The sequence below is a fragment of the Vombatus ursinus genome, unplaced genomic scaffold, assembly GCF_900497805.2.
Source record: "Vombatus ursinus unplaced genomic scaffold, bare-nosed wombat genome assembly UNPS02014799.1, whole genome shotgun sequence".
Classification (NCBI taxonomy): Eukaryota; Metazoa; Chordata; class Mammalia; order Diprotodontia; family Vombatidae; genus Vombatus; species Vombatus ursinus.
The window spans coordinates 42,780,017-42,805,964 of record NW_020954577.1 but is presented as its reverse complement, the minus strand read 5'-3'; the positions used below and the strand labels follow the sequence as shown (position 1 = coordinate 42,805,964).

Genomic DNA, 25,948 nt, shown 5'->3' with positions numbered 1-25,948 from the left:
TTCCTTCCTTCCTTCCTTCCTTCCTTCCTTCCTTCCTTCCTTCCTTCATTCTCTCCTTCCTTCCTTTCTTTCTCTTTCTTTCATGATATGGCCAATATAGAAATGTTTCGCATGATTTCACACATAATTGATATATTATTTGCCTTCTTGGGAGTGGGGGAGGAGTGGGAAAGAAGGAGAGAATCTGCAACTCAAAATTTAAAAAGAAAAGAATGTTAAAAATAAAGAATAAATTTTTAAAAGAGAGATATGCTTGTAAAGTATTTAGCACAGTGCCTGGCATGTAGTAGATGCTATATAAATGCTTAGCCCCTTCCTCTTTTCCATCCTGATTGATACTGAGATATCCATTATTTGACTCAGAAGACCTGTATTCAATCAACATTGTGAATCTCACTGGTAACTGAAAAAAATATAGATAAGAAGTTTTGGGAATGAGAATCTTCTAAGTCCTTCGGCCATCAGAAGGCCATTTTGCTGTAGTCACATGGAGAATTGATTCTTGATTCTCTTATATTTTAAGGTACTGTATAAATGTTATCCACAGTATTACATGATAATATCACTCTTTGTATGTTGAGTAGTAAGCTAAAGTTGAAAGTGGGCAGAAAAACTGTGCCAAGTTGAGGGGGGGGAATACCAGTCAAATATCAGACCAGGAAGAGAAAATGTCCAGGTCTTCTGCCTTCATGCTCTCCATTACCAAACTCTGCTACAAGCCAAGGATGAGTTTCCAGCCTGGAATAATCTATTTGAAGGTTATCTGATGACTGGAAAGGATTTGAGGATGAAGAAATTCTATACAAGGACTTCTCATTAACACACCATGGGCATGACACTTAATGTTCTTATTAACACATTTTATGAAAATAAATTAATTGCCAAAAGAAATAGGCCAATAGTTAAGTCTATCCTTCTTCCCCTAAAACAACACACTAGATACCCTAATTCTCTTCGCAGCAGTATGAACTTGTCCAGGACATCTAGAAGTCTTTCAAGCACCGTTCCTCTTCTTGAGGTCACATATTTTTGTCTCTATTTTCTTGGGAGTTCTCCTAGATGATACTGACTGAAAATTCTGAAGCCATTGAAGTACATCTAGAAGAAACTTAGATGTGATTGCTCAACCCCCTCATTTTACAAATGAGGAAACTGAGGTCCAGAGAACATAAGTGACTTGTGACTAGGGTACTTAGAGGTAGAAGAGACCAAACTAAGATGGCAGTCAGCTAACATCGTAGGCCAAATAATCCTTTATGAGTTGGTAAGCACTTGACTCAAAATGTGAAAATATTATATTTCAGAATCAAACTATATTAAAACACCTAAAGGCTTTACAGCTATTAAAGAAATCATTTATAAAAACAAGTCACTGATTCTGCAGGAAAGCACGATAAGCTAAAAGCTTTCCTTAAAAACTTAACTTTTATTACTTTGTTAAAAAGCAATTTCAAGACAATGGGAAAGGTTTGGCTGAAATGGAAGAACAGGAACCAAGGAAACCAGGATATTTTGGCTCCGAGAAACCCATACTAATCCTGGCTTTCAATTTAAAAAATGTGTTTTCTGAAACGCTAAGCAAACAAAGAAAAATTGGCAATTCATATATCTATGGAAAAATCTAGGCTAATCCAAAGGACTTGAGGTACAACGGTTGCTAGGAAAACGTGGAGGTTAATTTTATGGTAGTATCCAGAAGCCTAAATGCTTATCTGAATTTCAGTCCATCTGAGCTACCCAGCATTGTAGGAGGAGACAAGAGTCTCACCATAACAATGCTTTTGGCAGCAGGACGAGCTGGAAATTATTCCATCTTTTTAGGATGAGTAAGATTACTCAATGCCTAAGCAGTTGTTTTTCTGTTCTCAGTTATAAATCAAGACTGAAAAGGTACACAAAACAACTTCCAAGGTATAAAATCAAAAACTGTTGTTGGGTGAGGTGTTTTTCTGTTTTTTTTTTTCTGTTTGTTTTTTGAGGGAGAAAAATGGGGTTGGGGAGGATCCTGACTAATTTATTCTAAGTCACAATATAGCCTTTGGGGCCCAAATTGCTGCAGACTATCCTTTTAGTTTGTGAGCCCAAAACAGATCACATAACCCACTCAACTTTCCTAGAATTCTGTTCATCCAAAATGCATGGATTACTGATTTTCCATCCTTTGTCCATTTCTGAACACCTACTGTTTTGTTGTTGCTCATTGGTTCAGTTGTGTCAAATGGTTCATGACCCCATGGACCATGGTATCCTCCACTACCCCTCAAAGTCTATCCAAGTTCTTTTTTATTGTTCCCATTGTTGTGGTCTGAGAGGTTGAAACCCCTCAAAGACTGGAGTATAGGACGTGGTCATCTGGAATGAATTCACAGACTCAAGCATTCTTTAAGTCAAGGTGGCAAAGATTTATTGTTATGCTTTTCAGTGGGCAAGGATTCTTAAGGAACCTGCACGAGACTGAGGATGGAGCTAGGGTTTATATGGAAAAGGGCATGGGAAAGGAATGCCAGGAATGCCAATTAGGTAATCTAAAGGTCCAGGTGTCTTTGGGAGCTATGGATGAGAAAGCACAGGGAGTACACCAGATAGGGAGGGAGATAACAGAGGTATGGATGTTGGGAGTCTGGCAGGAGGAAGAGTCCTTGGGCCAGCCGAGGACAAAACTCCTTGGGCTGGGCAAGGCACCCCTCTCTCTCTGTCTTGATGAGAGAATGCTCTACAACAAGGGAAAGCTTTCTCACAAGACAGGGACTTACTAAGGAATTGGGAGGCTTCCAGAGACATGATCTGAGGGCTGGGGCCTGAGCAGCCCAACACTCTCTCACCCAGCTTTGTGTAGCTGCACCAGGGAGAAAGATAAGGGTCTTGCTGGGGCCGACATATGAGTAATTGCTAGGCACAGTGTCCTTGGGCTGTGGAGTGGTTGTCAGAGACAGTGTTTCTGAGACTAGGGAGAAATTGGGATCCAAGTACAAGCACAAGCACACAAACACAAGCATCCAAGCACCCCATCACCATGACAATATCTATCCATCTCATCCTCTGCTGTCCCCTTTTCCTTTTGTCTTCCATCTTTCCCAACATCAGGGTCTTTTCCAGTGAGTCTCATCTTTTCATTACATGGCCAAAGTATTTAAGCTTCAGATTCAGTATTTGACCTTCTATTGAATAGTCTGAATTAATTTCTTTAAGCATTGACTGATTTGATCTCCTTGCTGTCAAAGGGACTCTCAAAAGTTTTCTCCCGCACCACAACTCAAAAGCATTGAGTCTATGGCGCTCAGCTTTCTTTATAGGGAACCATCTGTTGTATACTTTACTATTCCAAAGTCCATTTCAGGTGCCTTATTGTGGTGAGCCCATGCACATGTGTGTGTGTGTGTGTGTGTGTGTGTGTGTGTGTGACCTTAGGCTGTCAAAGACTCTGCTAGCACTCCAGTATCTTTGCCAAGAAAACCCCAAATGGGGTCATGAAGAGTTGGGCATAACTGAAATGACTAAACAACAACAATAACCCATGGTCATCCACTTAACCTATGTCTGCCTCAGTTTCCTCAACTAAATGGGGATCATAATAGTACTTAACTCCCAGTGTTGTTGGGAGGATCAAATGAGTTAATAAGCACAGTACCTGTCACACAGGAAGAGCTATACAAGTGTTATCTACTCTTCCACAGTAAATGTTTGGGGGCCATAATGATCATGAGATTGGCGATATAATAATGATGGAGCTGGGAGAGATCATGGAGGCTTTCTAGTACAACTCTCTCATTTTACAGATGAGGAAACTGAGGCCCAGAGCGGTGAGGTCATTTGTCCAAAATTACGTAGCCGGGATGGGAACCCAGACTTTCTGACCTCTAGTGTTTTATGCGCTGCTGCTCATTAGACCTAGGATAATGGCAAAGGGGACGACAGTGCTCCAGGTGGCCTCCCATCTGCACATCTTCAGACGAATCTGGAACATTCTCCCCCAAGTGGAGATGACGACTTGTTTGAATGTAAAAGGTGTTTGTCCTGAAGGCTGTGTTGTGGAATGTGGCTAAAAGCTACCTGCTCCCTTGGGAGCCTCAATGAAGATCAGCATCTGAATCTTAAATGAGTTCCATGGTGGCCTAATAATCATTGCTAGCCAAATGGCTCCATGTGCAGTGAGGGGCACAGGGAGGTTGGAGGCCTCTAACTTGTTTCAGCAGCTTTGCCTGAAGACACACGCGCACACACACACACACACACACACACACACACACACACACACCCCTATCGACTTGGTAACAGACTGGGAAATCCCATTTTCCCACCTGACCTCTCTCTGCCTGTCAGCATAACCTTCACGCCTCTTGCTGAAAACAAATGTATAAATGTATATATGTAATATATACATACAGGTATATATGTAATATATGTAATATATACGTATAGGTATATATGTATATACGTAATATATACGTATATGTATATGTGTAATATATGTAATATATACGTATAGGTGTATATGTAATATATATGCTGAAAACAAACATACATATATTTATTAATTGATAGGAGGCTGGAATGGGAGACTAGTTATAAACTATTGCTACCCAGAAAGATTTCTCACCCACTGCAAAAAAACATGCTGATTTCAAGTATGAAAGAATACATAAGGACAAAATACTATAGGCTTGGAAAGAAACTCAGAGGTCACTGAGGTGAGATTCCTCATTTTACAGATGAAGAAAGTGAGGTTCAAAGTAGTTAAGGTACTTGGTGATGGTTCATTACTAGTTGAAGCTAGATTGTAATGCATCTGAAAAAGATTTGGAGTTTTTCTTAGTTGCAGTCTTGTTTCATTAAATATTTATATGTTTATGTATGCATATTTGTATCTACATATGTGATAGTAATAGCCAGCATTTTATATAGTTATATATTATCTCATTTGATGTACACAATAACCCTGGGGGGTAGGTACTATTATTGCCTTCATTTTACAGATTAGGAAACTGAGGCTGAGAAAGGTTTAAACATTTACCACAGGTTATTCACTTGTATCTGTCTGAGACGGGATTCAAGCACAGGTCTTTCTAACTCCAATTCAAATGCACTGCGCAACCTATGTATGTATGTGTGTGTGTGTGTGTGTGTGTGTGTGTGTGTGTGTGTGGTATGTCTGTATATTTGTGTGGTATGTGTATTTGTGTACATATTTGTGGTGTGTGTGTGTGTGTGTGTGTGTGTGAACATTAAAACTGGACCTGTGGTATCAGTGGTACAGGAAACTCTAAGGTGAAAACATTTCCACAAAGCAGGTCAGTCTCAACATCTCTGAAACCTAGTCTTGGAGAATTTTCTAGGATAGTAGAAGCAAAAATGATACCCCCTAAGCTTGTACCCAGGTCTTCCTGGTTCTGAGGCTGGTTATTTATTCATCATACACACTTCACTGACTCATGGTACACAGAGGAGAAAATGTAAAATAAATGCAAAGGGAATTTGTTTGGCTTGACTATACTTGTTCATAGCAGTGTTTTTTTCCCCTTTTTTTGAGGGGGGAGTAGGAATGGAGTGGAGGTAGAGAGAATGGATGTTTGTTAATTGAAAAAAATTAAAGTAAATTCAATGATTTCAGTGAGGAGAACAGAGTACTAAGACTTAGGGGAAATCAGGAAATACCTCTTGGAGGATGTGGAAATTGGGATGTGCCTTGAAGGCAGCTGGCAAAGTGAGGAATGGGTCTGAGATGAGAAGGGGCAGCATTCTAGCTACTGGAGACATGGACCCATCTCTTCTTGGCCCTGAGGCAAATTCTCTCCACCACACTAAGATGTAATTAATACACAAACACACACACATAGATACACACACACACATACTCTATGGATGTGTGTATACATATACACACATGTGAGCCTTAATAACAAAACTGCATTGAGACTTTTGGAACATCTTATAGATACAGATAGATCGATAAATCAATATACACACACGTCTATGTGTCATCAAACAAAAAATATACTTAACGGAAACCTAATTTCTTATATAATCCTTTCTCTTGTTCTTCACATATTGAAATATTCATGTTTGCTGGTAATTGTTAAATTCACAATTTAATTTTTTTTAATCTGCATGTTTCAGTCTTTCTCATTAACTGTGAGCTACCTGATGGCAGGGGCTATTTTTTTTTTCTTTTCTTTCTATTCTCAGTGCTTTGTAAGTGCCTGGCACATAGATGACACTTAACCAATGTTTGTTGATTTAACTTGACCCCAGGGTTGACATGAGTCAACAGCATAGCCAAGAAACCTCATGTGATTAAGGGAGAGAGTGTGTCTGGGACTCGAGAGGATGATAATCTCATTGTATTCTGCTATGGTCATTCTATAGCTATAAAATTATGGTTCATTCTATGTGACACATTTTAGAAATGGCATTGACAAAGTAGCACCCAAGGGCTATCATTTGAAGTAACTTGGATAATAAATCGGGAGGAGGAGACTTCTCTTGGAGACATGGAGGGTGCAGGATGGAGCATGGGAGCTATCTTCTTCAAGTATCCGAAGGGTTGTCTTGAACAAGAGAGATTAGTCTTGTCTTGGCAGAACTAAAAGCCATGGGTGAAAGTCAGAGATGAGTAGAATTTGGCTCTGGGTTGTCATAAAGTGGAATGGGCTGCCTCAGAAGGTTGAGGATTGCCTTCCAGGATGGACTACAGGCAGAGGCCAGATGATCACGTGTGGCTGTTTCCTTGGGTTCCCAGACTCTATGATGGTAAAGACGAACCTAGTGAACAGCCTTCCTGAATCACAGCCACATCGCCCACTAAGTTTGGCTGCTCTTCATCAATGATTTGGGTTAGCGGTAAGAGCAAAGCATGGTGTTTGAGCCAAGACCCAGAACATCAGGTGCTATTCAAAGCATTTTCAGTTTACTTCTCTGAGCTAAGACTGAATTAATGGCCCCTACTATCTTAAGGAAATTTGAGGTTCATTACTTAAATGCAATACACTCAGGGTTGTTCAACCAAATGCCTCTATAGCAATTAAAATATATATTTCTGTAAAATGTCTCCAGGAAACACACTGTCATCCCTTCTTGCTTAAAAATCACTCTTCTATCAGAAAGAACAAAGGCTTTTTCACCTCAACATACGTGGACTTCAGCTCAGATCACAAATTCAATTTTCTCCCAGACAGAACCTATAAACGATTACTTGGATCGTTCATTTTGTTTATAAATATTATTACTTTATTTCCATCAGTTCTTTTTTATATAGCCAGACTATGGAGATAAACTTGTTAAATGTTTCCATTTGGAAGGGAGGCAAATATTGGAGCATCAGAGGAAAAAAATACACATATATGCATATATATGTGTGTATATATACATATATAATATTTTATCATTCATTGCTTTCAAATTTATTCTAACTCAAACTTTCAAATATGAAAATGGCAACATGCATTGATTTGTTTTTCATAACAAAATGTTTCTATTCCTTTGGTCCACATGCCAGTATTTTGCCCTGGTGTCTCTTCCTTCTGCCCACCATCTTTGCCTGCATGCTAATCATATGAGTTATTGCTCAGGAGGCCCATCCTAAGACCATGGCCAGTCAGGCCTGTGGACCCCAACAGTAGCTTGGAGGACTTCCTAGAAACCACTGCAGATTTTGGAATCCAATCTCACCTGATTCATTTCTCTGATTTCTAGCATTTCATGATAATCATCTTCCTAGAAGCTCAAAGCAACAATCAGATTCTCTATCACTTGATGGCAGAACTTTTTACTCTATCCAAAAGCAGAAACTAGAAAAGTCCTATTAGTCATTCCCCCCCCACACACACACACAAACACACACAGGGGCAGCTAGGTGGCGCAGTGAATAGAGCACTGGCCCTGGATTCAGGAGGACCTGAGTTCAAATCTAGCCCCACACACATAACACTTAGCTGTGTGACCCTGGGCAAGTCACTTAACCACATTGCCTACCCAAAAAACCAAACCAAAACAAACAAAGAAAAACCACACACATACACATGCAAAAAAAAAAAATTGTTAGAATGAGTTACAAATTCCCATTTGCTCTATTGGCTATAGGGAAAGTTTTGGCATTCTTTCTTTTGATCTAATATGGTTATAACAGAATCAGATAAACACCAAAGAACAACTTTATTTGACTAAAAACATGGTGCATTTTAGGCATCTAGGTGGCACAGCAGATAGAGCAATGTGCCTGGAGCCAGGAAGACCTGAGTTCAAGTCTGGCCTCAGACACTTCCTAGCTGTGGGACCCTGGGTAAGTCACTTGACCCTGTTTGCCTCAGCTTCCTCATCTGTAAAATGAGCTAGAGAAGGAAATGCCAAACCACTCCAGTATCTCTGTCAAATGGGGTCACAAAGAGTTGCACATGGATGAAATGACTGAGCAATAATAACAACTGGGTGTACTTTGTAGTTTAAGTTGGCAAATGTGACATGAGGCTGCTTTTTTTTTTTCAAATTGTGTTCTCCATTCAGTCAACAATCTACCTGTATCTACCTGAACCTGCCCTGCCCATATGGAGATCTTAGGTATTTGCTTATTTAGGGAAAAGCAAAACAAATCACCACCACATTCTTCTTTAGCGATATAAGCCAAAATGGGTTAGCGACTATTTCAGAGACATTGGGGTGGAGGGAAGAATGAAACCCTCATTTCAACAAAAGGTGGTGCATTGGATAGAGCACTGGCCCTGGAGTCAGGAGGACCTGAGTACAAATGTGTCCTCAGACACTTAACACTTAACTAACTGTGGCACCCTGGGCAAGTCACTTAACCCCACTGCCTAGCCAAAACAAAGAAAGAAAGAAACAAAATCTTATCTGTATGTTTTGGTTTTCTATGACCACCATTTCCAAATATGTCTGGCCTCCTCTCCTGTCTAGTGGGCCATCTTTTCTAACAAAGAATAAAATAAAAGGAAAAATGAGGTGAAAAAGCAATTCAGCAAAACGAGCCAATATATCAACTGGGTCTGACAATACATATAATACGGAAGCCCCATTTTCCCAAAGGATATGAAAGTCAATGCTTTTACCATCATCACATCCAGGATAGTGTTGGGGGGGGGGGGGGGGGGGGGGGTAGTTTGATGCAGATGCAGGTGAAATGGCACATCCTTGGGTGTGCTGCTTTTTTGGGGGGAAGGGGGAGGACTGTCAAATGATTGCAGTAACATAGCGGTGGAAGTTTACCATATAGTAGCCTCTGAAGTCTATCCCTTAGAGGAAATAGCATCATCATTAACACCATCATTTTTGACAGCAAGTATATTTTACATTTAAATAGTGCTTTAAGGTATATAAAGCACTTCCCTTCCAACAATGCTGTGACAAGTACTTGAATTTTATCGCCATCTTAGGCTTAGAGAGACAAAGTGACTTGGGTGGTACCAGTTGCTATGTGTTAGAGCTGGGGATTGGAACCCAGATCTCTTGCCCAAGTCCATTATACCACACTGTCTGTATAACAAAGGGTGTTAATTATTCAGGATGAAGAACCCAAGAGTCCCTTCCCTTCATAATACGTCATTTGCTTACAGTTGACTAACTTGTAAGTTTCTTAAGGGGAGGGGTTGTTTTAATTGCTTGTACCTTTGTCTCTGCTTAGTGAATCCTCATTCATTTAGATCCACTGGTGGGTGACAAGTTGGGCTTGCCTGAACTACGTGAAGAGTGAGAATACCAATGTGGTGGTGTTCCATTCAGCTAACACAATGAATGAAAACTGGGAGAAAAAAAGCAAGAAACTGAGTGAACTGGGTTCACTGACATTTGTGTTCTTTCATTTTCAACGGGCTCTCCTTGCTGTGAGTTAATTCTTTTAAGGATTTTTATTAACTCTATCACATTGGGAATTTTTTGGTTTAAAAACATCTCACATCTCTTCAAGCCCCCAGATTCATGCTCAACTTGTTGCTCTCTAAAGATGTCACTTCTTTTACTGAGATCAGGTCTTCCTAAATGAGATCTCATGCTCAGTATGTCTTCATTCCTTTATAAAACCCTCTTCCTTATCTCTTATAAAGCTCTCATAAAGGCGAATTCTTTATTGACTGACCCTGCCTGTGTTCTTAAGCCCGTCTTCATCTGTCCTCCAGCTTTTAATGTCATTAATCACCAATTTCTCTTCCGCCTTCCATCTGCTACTTCTCTTCTGCTTAAAAGATTCTCAAGTCTCCCCTATTGCTCTCCTTCATTCCCAAAACAATTTCTATGGAAACTACTGCTTCTTGAACCGCCAAACATCACGGGGAAAAAACTCCTCCCCTCAAGGCTTCCATGTCCCCTCCAATCACTCATTCCTGGAACTCTTATAGTTTGGCTTTTATTTGCCTTGTCACACTTCCTCATACCAAATCCAATAGCAATTTTTCCATATTTTTCCAACTTTATCCTCCCTGACTTCTCTTTAGGATCTCAACTTCTTGATCCCTCCTCTCCCCCTACCCCTCACTTTTGGATGCTATCTCCTCCCTCTGCTTTTATGATATCATGTTTTTAGTGTTGTTCTGCTACCTTCCTATCCACACGCTTCCTCTATCTTTACTAACTTCTCATCTTCCACCATGGGCATGGTACAGGGGAATGGATGATGGTTTACAGTCAGAGAACCTAAGGTTCCAATGTCAACCTTGCTACTTATTAGCTGTGTGACCTTGGGCAAGAGACTTTAGCACTCTGGGCTTCAGCTCCTTATGTGCAGAATGTGAAGGTTAGAATCAATAATCTCTGGGATCCTCTAGGAGAATCCATGCTCCCATGACCTGCCCCTTAATCTCGAGAGTCACTTGAGGGTATTTGGGGGTAGGAACATGGGGGGAATTTTTTTTTGCCACTCATTCTTTGACAATTTTACTCATTCCTGTAGTTTCAATTATCAATAATTATCAAAAATACTGTAAAATTCTTATCTCCCCATTTTATATTTCTAATTTTCTAGCAGATGCGATATCTGAGGAGCCTGTAGACAAAATTCAACATGTCCCCAAATAAATTCAGCATTCCATCTCCAACCTCCACCATCCCTTCCTTGACTTTTGTACTTAGGCTGCTGACACTACCACCTTCCCTATCTTCTAGATTCAAAACATCAAAACATTTGATGCTACCTTATCCTTCATCCTTGCATAGGACCGTAGACTTAGAGATGGAAGGGCCATTAGAGGTAATTTAGTTTAATATCCTTATTGTACAGATGAGGAAACTGAAATGGGGGGGGAGAGCTTAAGTGACTTCAATCAGGAACCAAATCTGATGAATTCTTTCTCCACAGTCTATCTCAAATTCTTTCTCTATTTTCTACTTTTCACAGCAGTCACCCTAGCTCAGACCCTCATTTCCCCTCATTTGCACTGCTAAAATAGACTCATAACTAGGCTTTCTGCTCCTTATCTCTCTCTACTCCCAAGCATCCTTTACACTACGGCTGAGTCATTTTCGTAACGCAGAACTCTAATTGCTATACTGCCTACTCATGAATCTTCCCAGGTTCCTCATTGCCTAGTGAACAAAGTGAAACCCCTTATCTTAGCCTTTATGGCAATCCACAATCTGTTTTCGGCTACCATTTGAGAGCTAGCTCACAGTAATTCACATCATCTGTGATTCAGACAAACTGGACTACTCATTGTGCTGAATTCTCATCGTGTTCATATGTATCACCATGTCTTTGGTCATCCCCCATTCCTGGAATGATTTCCTCCTCATACCACCCTGCCCCCAAATCTACCTGATACATACACATACATATACACATACATACACACACCATATTATACAAAATGTACACAATACATGCATGCATGGATATGTGTATTATATATACATGCATATATATAATAAACACAGTGTGTACACTTATATAATGTATTATTGAGTATCTGCTTGTCTATATATACATTTATATACACATTCACATATATATCCTTCAGGCCAACTTTCTCCGTGAATCCTTCATTCATATACACAATCACACACAAACACACACACATATGTATGTAATCCTTTATATATATAAGCCTCGGTAACACAATTTCTCTTTTCTTAAAATTCTGATTGCATTTAATTAGGACACTTCTTTTTCACTTTTTTTTTTTTTGCATTGGGTCTTACATGAAAGTAATCTTAAAAATGTTTATCCCTTCTATTAACTTGTGAACTTCTTAGGGGCAGGGGTGTCCAGTGTTTTGCATAGTGCCTTGAACACAGCAAGCATTAGTGAATGCTTGTTGAGTGTGTGTTTTTTTAATGACTCTTTGAAGTTCCTTTTTTTTTTTTCCTGTTGGGGGTACCACCATCGTCCCAGGCTCCCAGGCTTGAAACATCAGTGAAATCCTTGTTTTTTCACTTTCCCTCATCCAATATCCCAATCCATTGCCAAGTCTTATCTGTTTCTCTCTTTGCCGAATCCTCATTTCCCTCCCCTTCTCTCCACTCACCCAACAGCCATCCTGGTGCAGACTTCAATCGCTTCATGCCTGTATTGTCTATGAAACAGTGGATTTCCATTTCATACCATTTTGGTACCATTTCCCTTTTCTATTTGGCTTTTTTTCTTTTATACCTGGACTACTGCAATAGCCTGCTGGTTAGTCTCTGCCTCGAGACTCTTTCCATTCTGCTCCATCCTTCACCCTGCTGCCAAAGAGATCTTCAAGCACATATGATCAGTCACTTCCCTACTCAATAAACTCTAGTGACTCTCTATTAATTTGAGGATTAAATAGAAAATCCTCTTTTAGGCTTTTAAAGCCCTTTACAACCTCGTCCCTTCCTGCTTTTCCAGGCATTTTACATCTTACTCCCCCTACCACATACTCTGTGATCCAGAAATCACAGCTTTCTTACTGTTGACTTACACATGACTCTCCACCTCTCACCTCCCTGACTTCTCACTGACTGTCTTCCATTCCAAGAATACTCTCCTCCTTACTCCCACCTCCTGGCTTCCTGGTTTCCTTTAAGACTCAGTTCAAATCCGACCTTCTACCAGATGCCTCTCCCAGTTATTCTCTCCTCTCCATTCCCCCATAGACATTGCTTTTCCTCTGAGACTACTCCCATTTACTCCATGTTTATCTTGTGTAATACATAGTTGTACGTTGTTTCCATTAGAATGTGATCTCCTTGAGGGCAGGGGCCATGTTTTTGCCTCTCAGAGTGTCTGGCACACAGGAAACATTTAATAAATGCTTGCTGATGGACTGATCTTGTATTTTAGTGTGTAGAATATTGTCTTGTACACATTAGGTATTCAATGAATGTCCATTGAACTGAATTAAATGGGACAACTCAAAGTTAGTAGACTTAACAAGGAATTATTGGCACTTACTAGGAACCAACCTGGGTTCACCAAGAACAAGATGTGCCAAAGTATTCTCTTCCACTTTTTTTTTAAAAAGACTCTGAGACTAGCCCTCCTTTAATGCAGCACTCTATGTAATCATATATCTAGAGTTGGAAAGGACCTCAGGGGCCTCCAATCCATCCTCCTTGTTTTACAGATGAGGAAAGTGAGGCTTTCATGGGCCAAGTGATTTGCCAATGTTCACACATGGAGTAATGGTCAGCGGGCAGTATTTGAACTTGGGTCCTCTGCCTTCAGACTCAATGGCCTTTTTATGGTGCCACAATGGATTCTCATGCTAAGCCATTGGTGTGCAAGTTCTTACCAAGGTGGAAAGACTTCAGTTCTGTATGACAAGGACCAGCCTACCGAGTTTTGGAGAGGTTTCTTTCCAGAAGTTTGTCCACTAGGTAATGAGTGTTATTGTTTTGGGACTGGACTAGTTCTTCCATTGGTACAGGAAACTCTGGAAGGAAAAATAAAACTTCCCTCTACCAATGCATATCAACACCTGCTCAATTACAATCTTGGAGAATTGTCTGGAGCAATATATGACTTGCCTAGGGTCATATGGTCATTATATATTAGAGGCAGGTGTTGCAATCCATGATGGCAGCCTGCTATCCACTCCCTCCAAGATGCCTCCCCTCATCATGACTTTTTAAGCCATAGCAACTCATGAAGACCCTCTCTTGAGTCATAGATGGCCTATGATTTGAAATATGGTATAATGGAATTAAAATTTCATTTAGTCATGACACCTAGGTTAAGTCCTAGATCACATGCTTACTAATTGGCCTCCTTGGGCAAGTGACTTCACTTCTCTAGACTCAGTTTCCTCATCTGTTCCTTTGTAAAAGTAAAATTTTTGTGACCAAACCAATGAACACACCTGAATACATAATACAGGAACACACATCAATATATAATAATATGTGTATGTGTATATACAACACATATATATACATATGTGTATGTATATGTGTTTGTGTGTATGTATATGATTAGTCCATAGAAAGGTAATTCAGTTGAGTTGGGAAGGATCATTAGAATCATGTTATGAGAACCAGTTAAAGAAATTGGGGATATTGAGCCAATAGAAAAGAAGAATTATGGGGATAGATGATACTTGTCTAAGTATTTTAAGGGTTTTAAAGTAAGAGAAAGATGTGATTTATTCTGTATGGCTCCACAGGGAAGGCCAATGGGAAGGCAGCTTCTGGCTGAGTGTAGGTCATGCTTGAATAATTAGAACTCTTGAAATACAGAATGGGCTACTTTGAAAAGCGATGTATATTTCTCCATCACCAGATGTGTTCCATGAGAGTTTCGATGGCCACCTGTCAGGGAGGCTGCGGAAGGGCTTCCATAGAACGAGATAGAACTAGGACTAGATAGTACTAGTTGCATATTTACCTATGAGTCCTTTGGCAATTTATTTAACCTCCCTGGGCTTCAATTTGCTCATCTGAAAAACGAGAGTATTGGGCTAAATGGCCTCTGAGGCACCTTCCTATGATCATGAAAATCATACACTTGAAAGTCAGTTTAACGACTCAGAATGAATGGCGTCCAATAAGTATGCCGATTAATTATAGAATAACGAATGTGCCGAAATTGCTTGAGCATGCTTGAAAAGAACGTATTTTCACTAGGAGTTCAGACATTTTCTCTAATCTCTCCTTTATCCAACTTGCTTAGCAAAGTCTAAAAGACAGTGGCAAGGTAAGTGGTAGGTTAGCTCTTTCTTAGTTCTGAACTAGTGGGGGGTCCAAGTTAATAAGGCATGGCTGTAATTGGAAATTAATTAAAATTGAATAATCGTGTTCTTAAATTACCCGATCGATAGAGTCAATATGTTTGAAATACTCATAGTGAGTATAGGGATAGTAGCTTAAGATGAAATTGATTAACACCACACTGAACTTGTTAAAAAGTCAAATGAAAACCTAGAAATTGCTCAGAAACTTGGTCTTCCCCTCCCCCTGCCCCAGGCCAAGAGCATAATAAGGGAGTGATAATAATAAAAATATAATAACAACTATTTACACAGCACTTTAAGATTTGCAAAACACTTTCCACACACAATCTCATTTGATCCTTAGAATAATCTTACGATGTGTGTTCTGTAGATATTATTGTTTCCATTTTTCCTGATAGTAAGAACATATGGAATTGTTCATTCTCTGAACCCAAATCCCAAGGTTCTCTGTACTACGGCAGAGGGTCAGGCATTAACCTGATCACTTGCTAACTTTCTGTAGTTGATTTCCAAGAAAATAAGGCCAACTTGATATGACTATTTGCAAATACCATTGTGTATATTAGTAGTTGGCCTAGAATTCATGTCATTAGTGCTTAGCTACATGAAAGTATGTTTAGGGACTCTTGGTTATGCTCTGTAATATTGAGTCTTCCTTGAGATGCTCCCCAGGCAGTAGGTTCTTGACCCAACTAAGCTGTACTACTTCAAAATAAGACTTCTAAGGCTTGGGTCATTGGCACAGCACACAGTAATGATTCTTCTTTATCTACTACAGTGTCTCCCATGAATATCGCTGCTGCACTGCTTGGCCTGAGTGCTTTAAATACACAGGACATTTTGTTTGGAACTTAACACAAACCGCCAATCTAAAATGGGAACAAATTGCAAGCTTCCAATAGGCTTAGACACCCAGTGGCTACATTATCGTCCACATCGAGGGTAATGTTTCTCAGAGTATCAGCTCACTAAACATAGCTATGTGCTTGTACGAGGGGAAAGAAGATGTGCATGAAACCACTATTAAAACTAGCACTGTTCATGGGGAGTTGAGAATAGCTTTACTGAGAAAAACTCCAAAGTTCTTCCTTTCTCTACGAAATATTCATCTAGGATTAAATGGCAATGCCAAGTATTGGCATAGAACAGTATTCCTTGTCCATGATTAATGATTGTAAATGAGTGTTGTTGTTGTTAATAAAGTAAAAGCATAGCATCAAACTTGATTTCAGGGATGATTACAACAGAGAACCTTTTACAAAATGATCATGGACCACTGCTTCAACGGACTTGGCCCAATGGTCTTGGCACAAGGAGACTCAGGTTTGAATCTTGCCTCTGAAACTCACTAGGGGTGTGATCATGGGCATTTCAGCTCATCTTTTTCACATCCACCATGGAATGGAGTGGGAAAACAGGTAAAGAAATGTCAACTTTGTACAAGGCGCTATGCTAATTGTGCTTAAATCAAATAGAAAATCTAGATAATTTCTGCTTTCCAAAAAATTAATGTTCATAACGGGGGAAGCAAAGTCTAAAAGATCATGGCAAGTGAAGCAGATAGTTTAGCTCTTTCCTAGTTCTGAACCAATGGGGGGGCTCACAAAGGAGGATTTGTGTTTAGTTCATGGCAGATGGAAAGGCCTGAGAGTACTTAGTTTTCAGAAAGAGAAGCAAGGAAGATGGCAAGGTTCCAAGACCTTTACACCACCTGTAATATGTGCATGGCAGGTCCTGAAGTCCCTAAATCACAGGGCTGTTGAAAGGTTCAAATGAGGCCATGGATGGAAGGTGTTTTGCAAGCTTTAACACGCTATAAAAATAATATATAAACAAAAGGAGCTATTGTAAGGTGTTTTGCAAATCTCAAAGTGCTAAATAGATGCTAACTTTTATTAAATATCAGTTATTGTTATTGTTGTTTTTACTATATACAAAAATGCTCCAGATGGTTTATCCCTTTGTCCCATCAAGAGGAATAGAGAGATTCATGTGGAGCATGATGGATTGTGTTATATCTATCTATATACATATACATGCATATATCCATCTACGTATATATGAACATATAGGTATAAAACATGTGCACCTCTATATTGTACATGTGTATATATTGTACATGTCTGTATCTGTATACATATACATACAGATTGAATAAATAAAATATATAGACACATACAAATATAAATATACACATGTATATACATACACATACACATATAGGTGTGTATATCTACATATTATGTATTCTATTTATATATGTATATACACATGTATATATAAATATATAGATATGCGCACATATATCTATATAAGTTTAGATATATAAGTATATAAACACACATGTACATGTGTATATCTATATGTTATATATTCTATCTACCTATGTATATAGATACACACATATAGATATATACATATATGTGTATTTATACATATATCTGTATATCTATATATTATATGTTCTATGTATGTATGTATGCATAGTAAACTATATATGTATATAGATACATATATATGAACACACGCACATGTATTTCTATATGTTATATATTCTATTTGTGTATGTACATATAAACATAGATAATATACACAAATACAGATCCATATATAGACTTACTCACATATGTATTATCATTTCCCTTGCCTATCAACAAAACATGTAATAATTTGTATGGATCTATCTGTATATCTTTATGCCTATCATCCCTCTACCTATTTATATGTGTGTATGTGTTTATTATATGAGTGAGTGTGTGTGCATGTGTGTTTGACTAGACCCTTGATTTTATTAGTATCAGAATATCCTGATGAGGGCATTCGCTCCAATGAGGCAGAGGAGTAATGAATCAGTACCCTCCCTAGAGTTTTAAAAAATCACCTACCACACTGAGGGGTTAAGTGACTTGCCTAGGGTCACAAAGTGAAAAAACATCTTAGCTCAGACTTGAACACAAGCCTTCTTAATTTTGAGGTGGACCCTCTGTTTCATGACACAAAATTATCTCTCTGTGTATGTATCTTCATACGTATGTAGGTGGAAATACAGAATCCCTTCCAACAGCCATCAAAGGGAGATGCAGAAAATACGAGTGTTATCATTCTCTCACTAAATAAACTTAGGTATAATTTCCATAAATAAATAAATACATCCAATCTAGAAAGAGAGAGTAAGCCCATTCCCGACTTCAATTGAAAATACTTCCTGCAACAATTATCCTCTTACTTCACAAACTTGACAATTCCCTGTTGATTAACTCTTGGTCTATGCCCACTGAACCAAAGTCTGGTTGGAGACAGAGGGTTCACTGTGTGGCAGAACTGAGCCTCATTCTAAGGCCCTAAAATTCTCCTAATGTAATTTTATCCTGAATGCATTAACATCGCATGCTCCTTCACCCTCTTTGAAGCCTGGTTTTCCATAATACCCGATTTGATCATGGTCCCCAAAGTCTGCCATGCTGACCGGCAAGGCGGCTGCTGCCAAAGTCTTGCCCAGAGATCCATCACCCATCTCCACTCACCTCTCCTTCCCTCGGCCAGGGCCTTCCATTCTGTGTGTATTTGCCTTGATTCTGACGCTTTTTCTGCCCTCCATCTGCGAATTTACACAGCAAAGGCTCAGTGGGGGCTGTAAAGACAAGAAACCAGAGTTTGCATTAGAAACATCCTCCCTCGAAATTATGTTTATGATTATGGAATGGAGGGGGTGACTGGGATGCTTTGTAATGGGGGCCTTTTGAAGTCAAACCCTGCCTCTGTTCATCTATCTGGTCTCTTTTTAGTTCTGGCTATCTTGGCAGATGTTCTAACTACCCAACTTTACAAAAAAACAAAGCACTGGCAAACTGTAAAAGAACATAACTGATATTGTTTTAAAATATCACCAGTCCAGGAAAAACATCAAATTGCCATAGAAGGAGGTTAAGGTGAGTGACATGCCTCCCAGTCAGCTTAGGTACATATTCATTACCAGAATTTGTGGGGCAGCTAGGTGGTTCAGTGGATAAAGTGCTGGTCCTGGAGTCAGGAAGACTCATCTTTCTGAGTTCAAATCTGGCCTCAGATATTTACTAGCTATGCAAGTCGCTTAACCCTGTTTGCCTCAGTTCGTCATCTGTAAAATGAGCTGGAGAAGAAAATAGAGAACCACTTCGTTATCTTTGCCAAGAAAACCCCAAACGGGGTCACAAAGAGTCAGACATGACTGAACAAATCACTTGTGGGGATAAATATTTCTTTCTCACAGCAGCTCTGTTTTTATTCTAGAAACCATGCCAGTTCCAGTTTTTGAAATAGATGCTTGCAGTATTTCTAGCCGAAGAAAAGAGATCTTTTTGCCAAAAGCAGCCAAATTAGTTGTTTTCCCAATAAATTATCTGCCATTTCGAAAAGGCAAGTGGCTGATGACATCTTCGCCTCTCCCTGCTCCAGGTTCCCACTGAGATCTGTCCCCTGAAGTGACAACAGTCATCAAAATCTCAATGTGGACATTTACAAGAGAATATACAATTGGGGTGTGAAACCGCTGAAAATGAGGGGAGAGATTCATGGGGTATGGCATTCATTCCTAGTCTTGATGAGGAAAAAAATGATGGTCATGCTGGTTGCTTCCCACTCTCTTTCCCAAGCTATAACTAGAACTGGGCAACCAGGTCTCTGACCCAAGTTACTGACATTTAGCAGGGGCACTGAAAGTACTTTCAGTTCTTCAGCATCACAGAATCAGCCAGCGTGGTATGGTGGAAATAAAAAACATGCTTGGGGGGGGTGAGAGAACTCTGGGGTCCATAAGAAAGTCAGGGGACCCTGAAGTGGCATTCTGTATTTTGCCCTCTCTCTCTCTCTCATATATATATGTATATATGTACATATACATACGCATACATACATACATACATACATACATACATACATATCATTTCCCTCAGAAGAAGAAAAGTTCCTTGAGGTCTGTGACTATTTGATTTTTTGTCTTTGTGATTCCAGTGTCTGGCACACAGCTGTGTATAATTGATGCTTATTAATTATTCAGTTGGTTAGATCAAGTCCAACTTACAACGCTTACCAGTGCCCTCAAAAAAAGTCACAACCACTGTGGGCTTCAATTTCCTCAACTATAAAGTGATGGGCTTAGACTGAATGGAATCTGAGGTCTTTCTCCATCCTCAAATTATGATCTCGTGATCCTAGGAAGAGGTTTTAGCGCCTACTTAGCCAGAATAATTTGCTAGATTAGGAAGCTACCAGATGAAGAGTTCCTTCCTCCAATCGGCCATACTTCAGATGGTCCCTTGCCCAGCCTACACTCTCTCCCCGATGGAACCCTTCCAAGAAGTGCTGTTGTGGTATTCCAGAGTCCTAATTAAATTGAAAGTTCATTTTGATGTGCGTCCTAGATACGTTTTAAGGCCCTATGTGGACCTAGGTGCTACCCACCCCAAAGGTCAAGTCAGTTACCAGTCAGAAGTGATCAATATGAATGAGTCTCTGTGTTATTTCCCCAATGCTGAACTTGTAGGGGCCTTCGGGGGTGTCAGTATATTTCAAGGCAGCAGTATTACAAAAATGGCGTCCTCTGAGACTTGGCCACTGCCATTTGGATATTCTTATAGTTATCACTCCCACTAGGATCTCTCATTAAGCAACATTGTGGTTCACATTCCACAGTGGATAACAAAGTTACCACACAAAGAATGAATGGACAAATTACAACGGATGGGAGGTTTGTTTTGGATGAGATGAACGTTTGTCGGGATGTGGAGCGTCAGAAAAGAGGAATAGCAAACTCATGAGAACAGAGCATAGTCACCAATTTTCTACTTGTCCTGGAATAGCTTGGGTTCAGACTGGAAATTCTCGTAAAATGTAGCTGGTTTCTAGTTCCTCCATAAACAAAAGCGAAATATGCAGAAAAGGGTCATTTAAATAACGAGGAAGAGGACACCCTACCAGTAAGACCTGCTCTGCTGATTCCGCGGAGATTCTGAGAGAATGGGGTGAATTAATGTATTTCAGGAGCTTTGTGATCACAAAATATCATAGTTCTATATTGCTCTTGGCAGGTCCCCAGATTGAACAGAAACCCATTGAGGTTAGGAATTGCTATAGTTCTGTTTTGGTGTCCTCAATACCTAGTATAGTAACTACTGCATTCTAGAAGCTTAATGTTTACATGCCTTGCCAAGTCTCAAAGAGCTAGTCAGTCAATAAACATTTATTAAGTGCGTACTATGTGCCAGGCACTGTACTAAATTAGACTTAGTATCAGAGGTAAGATTTGAACTTGGGTCTTGTGACATCATATATAATCATCGATTATACTTGAGGCATAGGTGGAGCCAAAGTGCACAGAGCTCTGGACCTGAAGTCAGGAAGACTCATCTTCCTGCGTTCAAATCTGGCTTCAGACACTTATTAACCATGTGACCCTGGGCAAGTCCCTTCACCCATTTTTGCCTCCATTTCCTCATTCATAAAATGAGCTGGAGAAGGAAACAGAAAAGCACTCCAGTATTTCTGCCAAGAAAATGCCGAATGGGGTCATGAAGAGTAGGACACTCCTGAAACAACTGAACAGCAACAACATCGTTGATTTGCCCTTAGCTTATGGGCTTTCCCACATGAGTCAGTTATAGGCTCTTTTTACAGGCAAGATTAAAATTATATTTGAGAACAGGATTGAGATGCCCCTGGGGTCCCCTCAATAAATGGAAATTCCGTGCGTGAAGGAGTAGTTTCTTCAGTAAATGCTTTTTGGCTCCCCTACCTTCAGAGGTCATAGGGCGAGATCTACTTCTGGCCGCAGAATATGATTGGAGAAGAGAATTAAATGCTGTGAGTTTAAACTGGGTCAGTGCTGTGTATCAGCGGCATATGTTTAGAAACTGTTATTTTGGGGACGGGCACAATGTGGAGGGATTCACCTTATTTGGTATCTTGTCAGAGCTAAGGCTCTATTTCTCGTGTTGCATGACCCTGAGAAATTCATTTCGCTTTTCAATTTCAGTTTCCTCATCTATGAAATGGGGATAATAGAATGACAGACGGAGAGGGTGGAAGGTACCTCAGAGACCATCCAGTCCAACCCTGCTTAGTCTGCAGCTGTAGAAAGGAAAAGTGGCTTCTGCAGGACCACACCATTCATGACAAAATGATTCTTCCAATCCCATGCCTGGTTAATTATTTGAAAGAACTGTGGGCACGGACTATTTCCAAAGACTCTCTAAGAATCTCAATAAATTACAAGACGGGAGCTGGAGGATTGAGCACAGGACTGACCACATATACCCCGATGTTCACAGCATCACTTCTGTGCTTGCCAATAACTAGAAACAAAGCGGGTGCTTTTTGCTGGGGTAGCGGCTAAACGAATTAGGGTAAATGAATGTAACTAGATAATACTACAGTGTAAGAAACAATGAATATTAGCTATTCAGAAAAACACGGGAAGATTTGTATGCATTGGTGATGAGTGGAGTAAGCAGATCCAGGAGAACAATGCACAAAAACTGAAATCATGCAAAAACCCCAGTAAAATGAAGCTAGAGGTTATCAAATTTGACCGTCCAAGCTTAGACTTAGAGGAGGAATGGCCGGATGAACTGCCCTTAGTTTCCTGGAAAGGGGGAGGACCTATGACTGTGGAATGTTTCACATGTTGGTAGAGATGGTTGATGTTTCATTTTGGCTGAACTCTCTTGGGTTTTCTAGTACAAGAGAAAGCTCAGTGGGTCAGGGAGGAGGGGAATATTTGGAAATGTGATGTAAAAATAAATGGTATCAATAGAACAAAGATAAGTACAGATTTCAAAATAGTCCTGGACTGATAGGGAAAAACAATGGAGAGATACTACAACCTTAGCCTTCTCCTACCAGACACAGAGGCATCTGGGATTGTTCAGGAAACAAATCCTCCGTTAACATGGAAATATCCCATGAGGTATCCAAACTAAACCATGGTCCACAACATAAATTCAATGTCATGCTACTTAACAATCCTTAAACCCAGAAGATGTCTCTAGAATTTGGGCTTTAGCATTTTAAGAGTACCTAAAAATTTCATTGTTTAAAAGAAAGCTTTCAAATGATTTTTTACATGAAGGGATATGGGAGAAAGTCACCGGTGAAAAAGGTATTTACGTACATTCCACTGATATGATTTTTCTAATATTTAAAAACGTCTCCTAGGCCTCAAGCTCCAATCATCCAAGACATATTGAGGGTGGGGGGAGGGGAAAGGGAATAAGAATTTATTAAGTGCCTACCATGCTCCAGGTACTATGCTAAGCTCTTCACAAATATCTGCTGATCCTTATAACAGTCCAGTAAGAGAGGTGTTGTTATTATCCCTATTTTACAGATGAAGAAACTGAGGTGGATGGGTATAGTGACTTCATCAAAGTCACCATCTACTAAGTGTCTGAGGTCAAATTTGAACTCAGGTCTTTCTGACTCTGGGCCCAGTGATCTATTTATGGTGCCACCATGATCATTTCAGAGTCAAGCTTTGAAGATGTTGATAATGTCCTTTGTATTCCTTGTCATCATTGAGATAAAATCCCTGCCTCTATTTCTTTACCTTGAAAGTTGTCATGATGTCACAAGGATGGAAGACTCACAGAGCTCTCTAAATTCACGCAACGTTTTGAGAAAGGCCTAAAACTACCATCAGCACCAAACGGACGTTCCAAAGCACATTAAGACACGAATGGTTAGATGTAATGATGAAAATACTCTTCATAGCTTGGTCTCCGCCTGCTAACTTGGTTCATTTTCAATCAATCAACAGGCAATTACCAAGAAAATGTGTAGAAATGGAAGAATGTCAAAGCATACATGCAAAATAACAAAATAAATCCAAGGTAATTTGGGTTGGGGGTGCCGCGCTAGGGACTTGGGGTATTTTGGGCCAGTAGTAAAAGTTCTAATGAGAGCCAAGGGGAAAAAAGGAGCTCCATGAGGCTCAAAGCGCCTAACCTCTTTCCATTATGAAGCCAGGGCATTGGGGAGGCTGCTCCCCAAGACACTGCATGCCTCGTTATGCATTACAATTGGCAGCCTCTTTTCCTTCTGGACTCTGTTGTTTGGGTTTGTTTAAATCAAGTCCTTGAAAAGCTGTAATCAATTTCCAGGCTTGTTGGTGGAAAGCGATTAAGATGGGAGGTCAGGAAGGAACATTGCTTGTTGTGGCTGCCGACAGAGGTCTCATCAGGGCCTGGCTGACATCTCGACTGATGGGGTATGACACCTTCCGTGGGGTGATGGAAACCACTCTGGAATGAGAAGGTTTTGTTCTACCCAGAAAATATTATATTCCCTATATTTCCTTAATGTGGCTTTATGGTATCAATTTATTTTGTTTAGTTTCTTTTAACAGTAGTTAAAACAGAAAATGAATGAAAAAGAGTCCTTCATGGGAGTGAGACTCTCTTATAATCCGTGGATTACAATGTGCTCGGAGCCATTATGGTCTATCATGCTAATGGGGAGTATTTAAAATATAATTATAACAATGCATAGCAATAAAACTGCACAGTAATTATGAAGGAGTAATTACTGGGTGCTTGCATGGTGGTTTATTTCTAACCCTCCAGACTTGGACTATTTTAAACAAAGAACATTTTCAAGGATCCAGGTGATGTGATGGGGTAACAGCAACTGGTGATTACTGGTTTTAATGGTCAAGATTCTCTGCAGTGAAATAAGCATGGCTATTTTGATCTGACATCCTCCATTACCAGCTGCCCCATATGAAGGCTTAGGAACCACTGAGTTCTCTATCTTTGGTCATAATCCCTTTGAATCAAACAGAGCCAATACCAAAGGTTCTTCTCTTTGTGAGATTTACCAGCAGAAAGCAGTTCAGAAGACTGGAGACCCAGATCTGGAAGGCACCTCAGAGGTCATCTAGACCAACCCCTTCTTTTGACAGGGGAGGAAACTGAGTCCCACTGAAGTTACGTGACCTGTCTAAGGCCATACAATGCTAAGGAGCAGAGCCATGGGATGAACTCTGGTCCTTTCTACGGTGCCATGCTGTTCCCCATAGATTTTTACATTTTCTTTTGAATGAACTCCTTCTATGTTCGTGCCAGATTGTGGCTGATCACTTTTAATCAATTAAAAAACATGTACTAAGCACTGACTATGTTGAGGCATCTAGGTAGCATAACAGATAGAGCACTGGGCTTGGAATCAAGAAGACTCCTTTTCATGAACTCAAATCTATCCTCAGACACTTACCAGCTGAGTGACTGGGCAAGTCATTTAACCCTGTGTGCCTCAGTGTCCTCATCTGTAAAATGAGCTGGAGAAGGAAATGGCAAAGCACTCCAATATCTCTGCCAAGAAAACCCAAATGGGGTCATGGAGAGTTGGATATAACTGAAATGACTGAACAACTAGAACAATATGGAAGGGAAGAGACAGTTTAGGGTAGTGAATGTGGAGCTAACATTTACTCACTATGTGACCCCAGATAAGTTAATCTCTCAGTGCTCTAGGCAGTTCTGTAAGACTCTAAATTTCAGATAGAGTATCACTCTGCATTAGTGGAAGAAGTCTGCCACTAGGAACTCCTTACATTAATGAAATTATGGGTATAGTTTTGTTTTGTTTTTTTTTTGTTTTTTTGTTTTTTTTTTTTAATGTGCAGGTAGTAGAGATGGGGCAAGGACGGGAACTATGATTTCTTTGGTTTAGGAAATTCCCAAGTAAGTAAACATTCTCTACCAGTGCAGGTTGGCACCTTCTCTGAACTTTAATTCTTAGAGATTTGACTGAGATCACTGAGATTAGGTTAGATAAAGCATCTATTA

The 25,948-nt window shown here is 39.9% G+C and overlaps 1 protein-coding gene across 7 annotated transcripts in view; it reads right to left on the bottom strand.

Annotated features, from left to right (window-relative positions):
- Positions 1–25,948, bottom strand: part of RBMS3 (RNA binding motif single stranded interacting protein 3) — a 1,414,112-nt gene that overhangs the window by 155,625 nt on the left and 1,232,539 nt on the right. For all 7 annotated transcript variants that reach the window (XM_027871985.1, XM_027871990.1, XM_027871986.1 and 4 more), the window contains one exon: positions 18,653–18,759. In XM_027871985.1, coding sequence (XP_027727786.1) covers positions 18,653–18,759 — 107 coding nt within the window. The remainder of the gene's footprint in view (positions 1–18,652; positions 18,760–25,948) is intronic.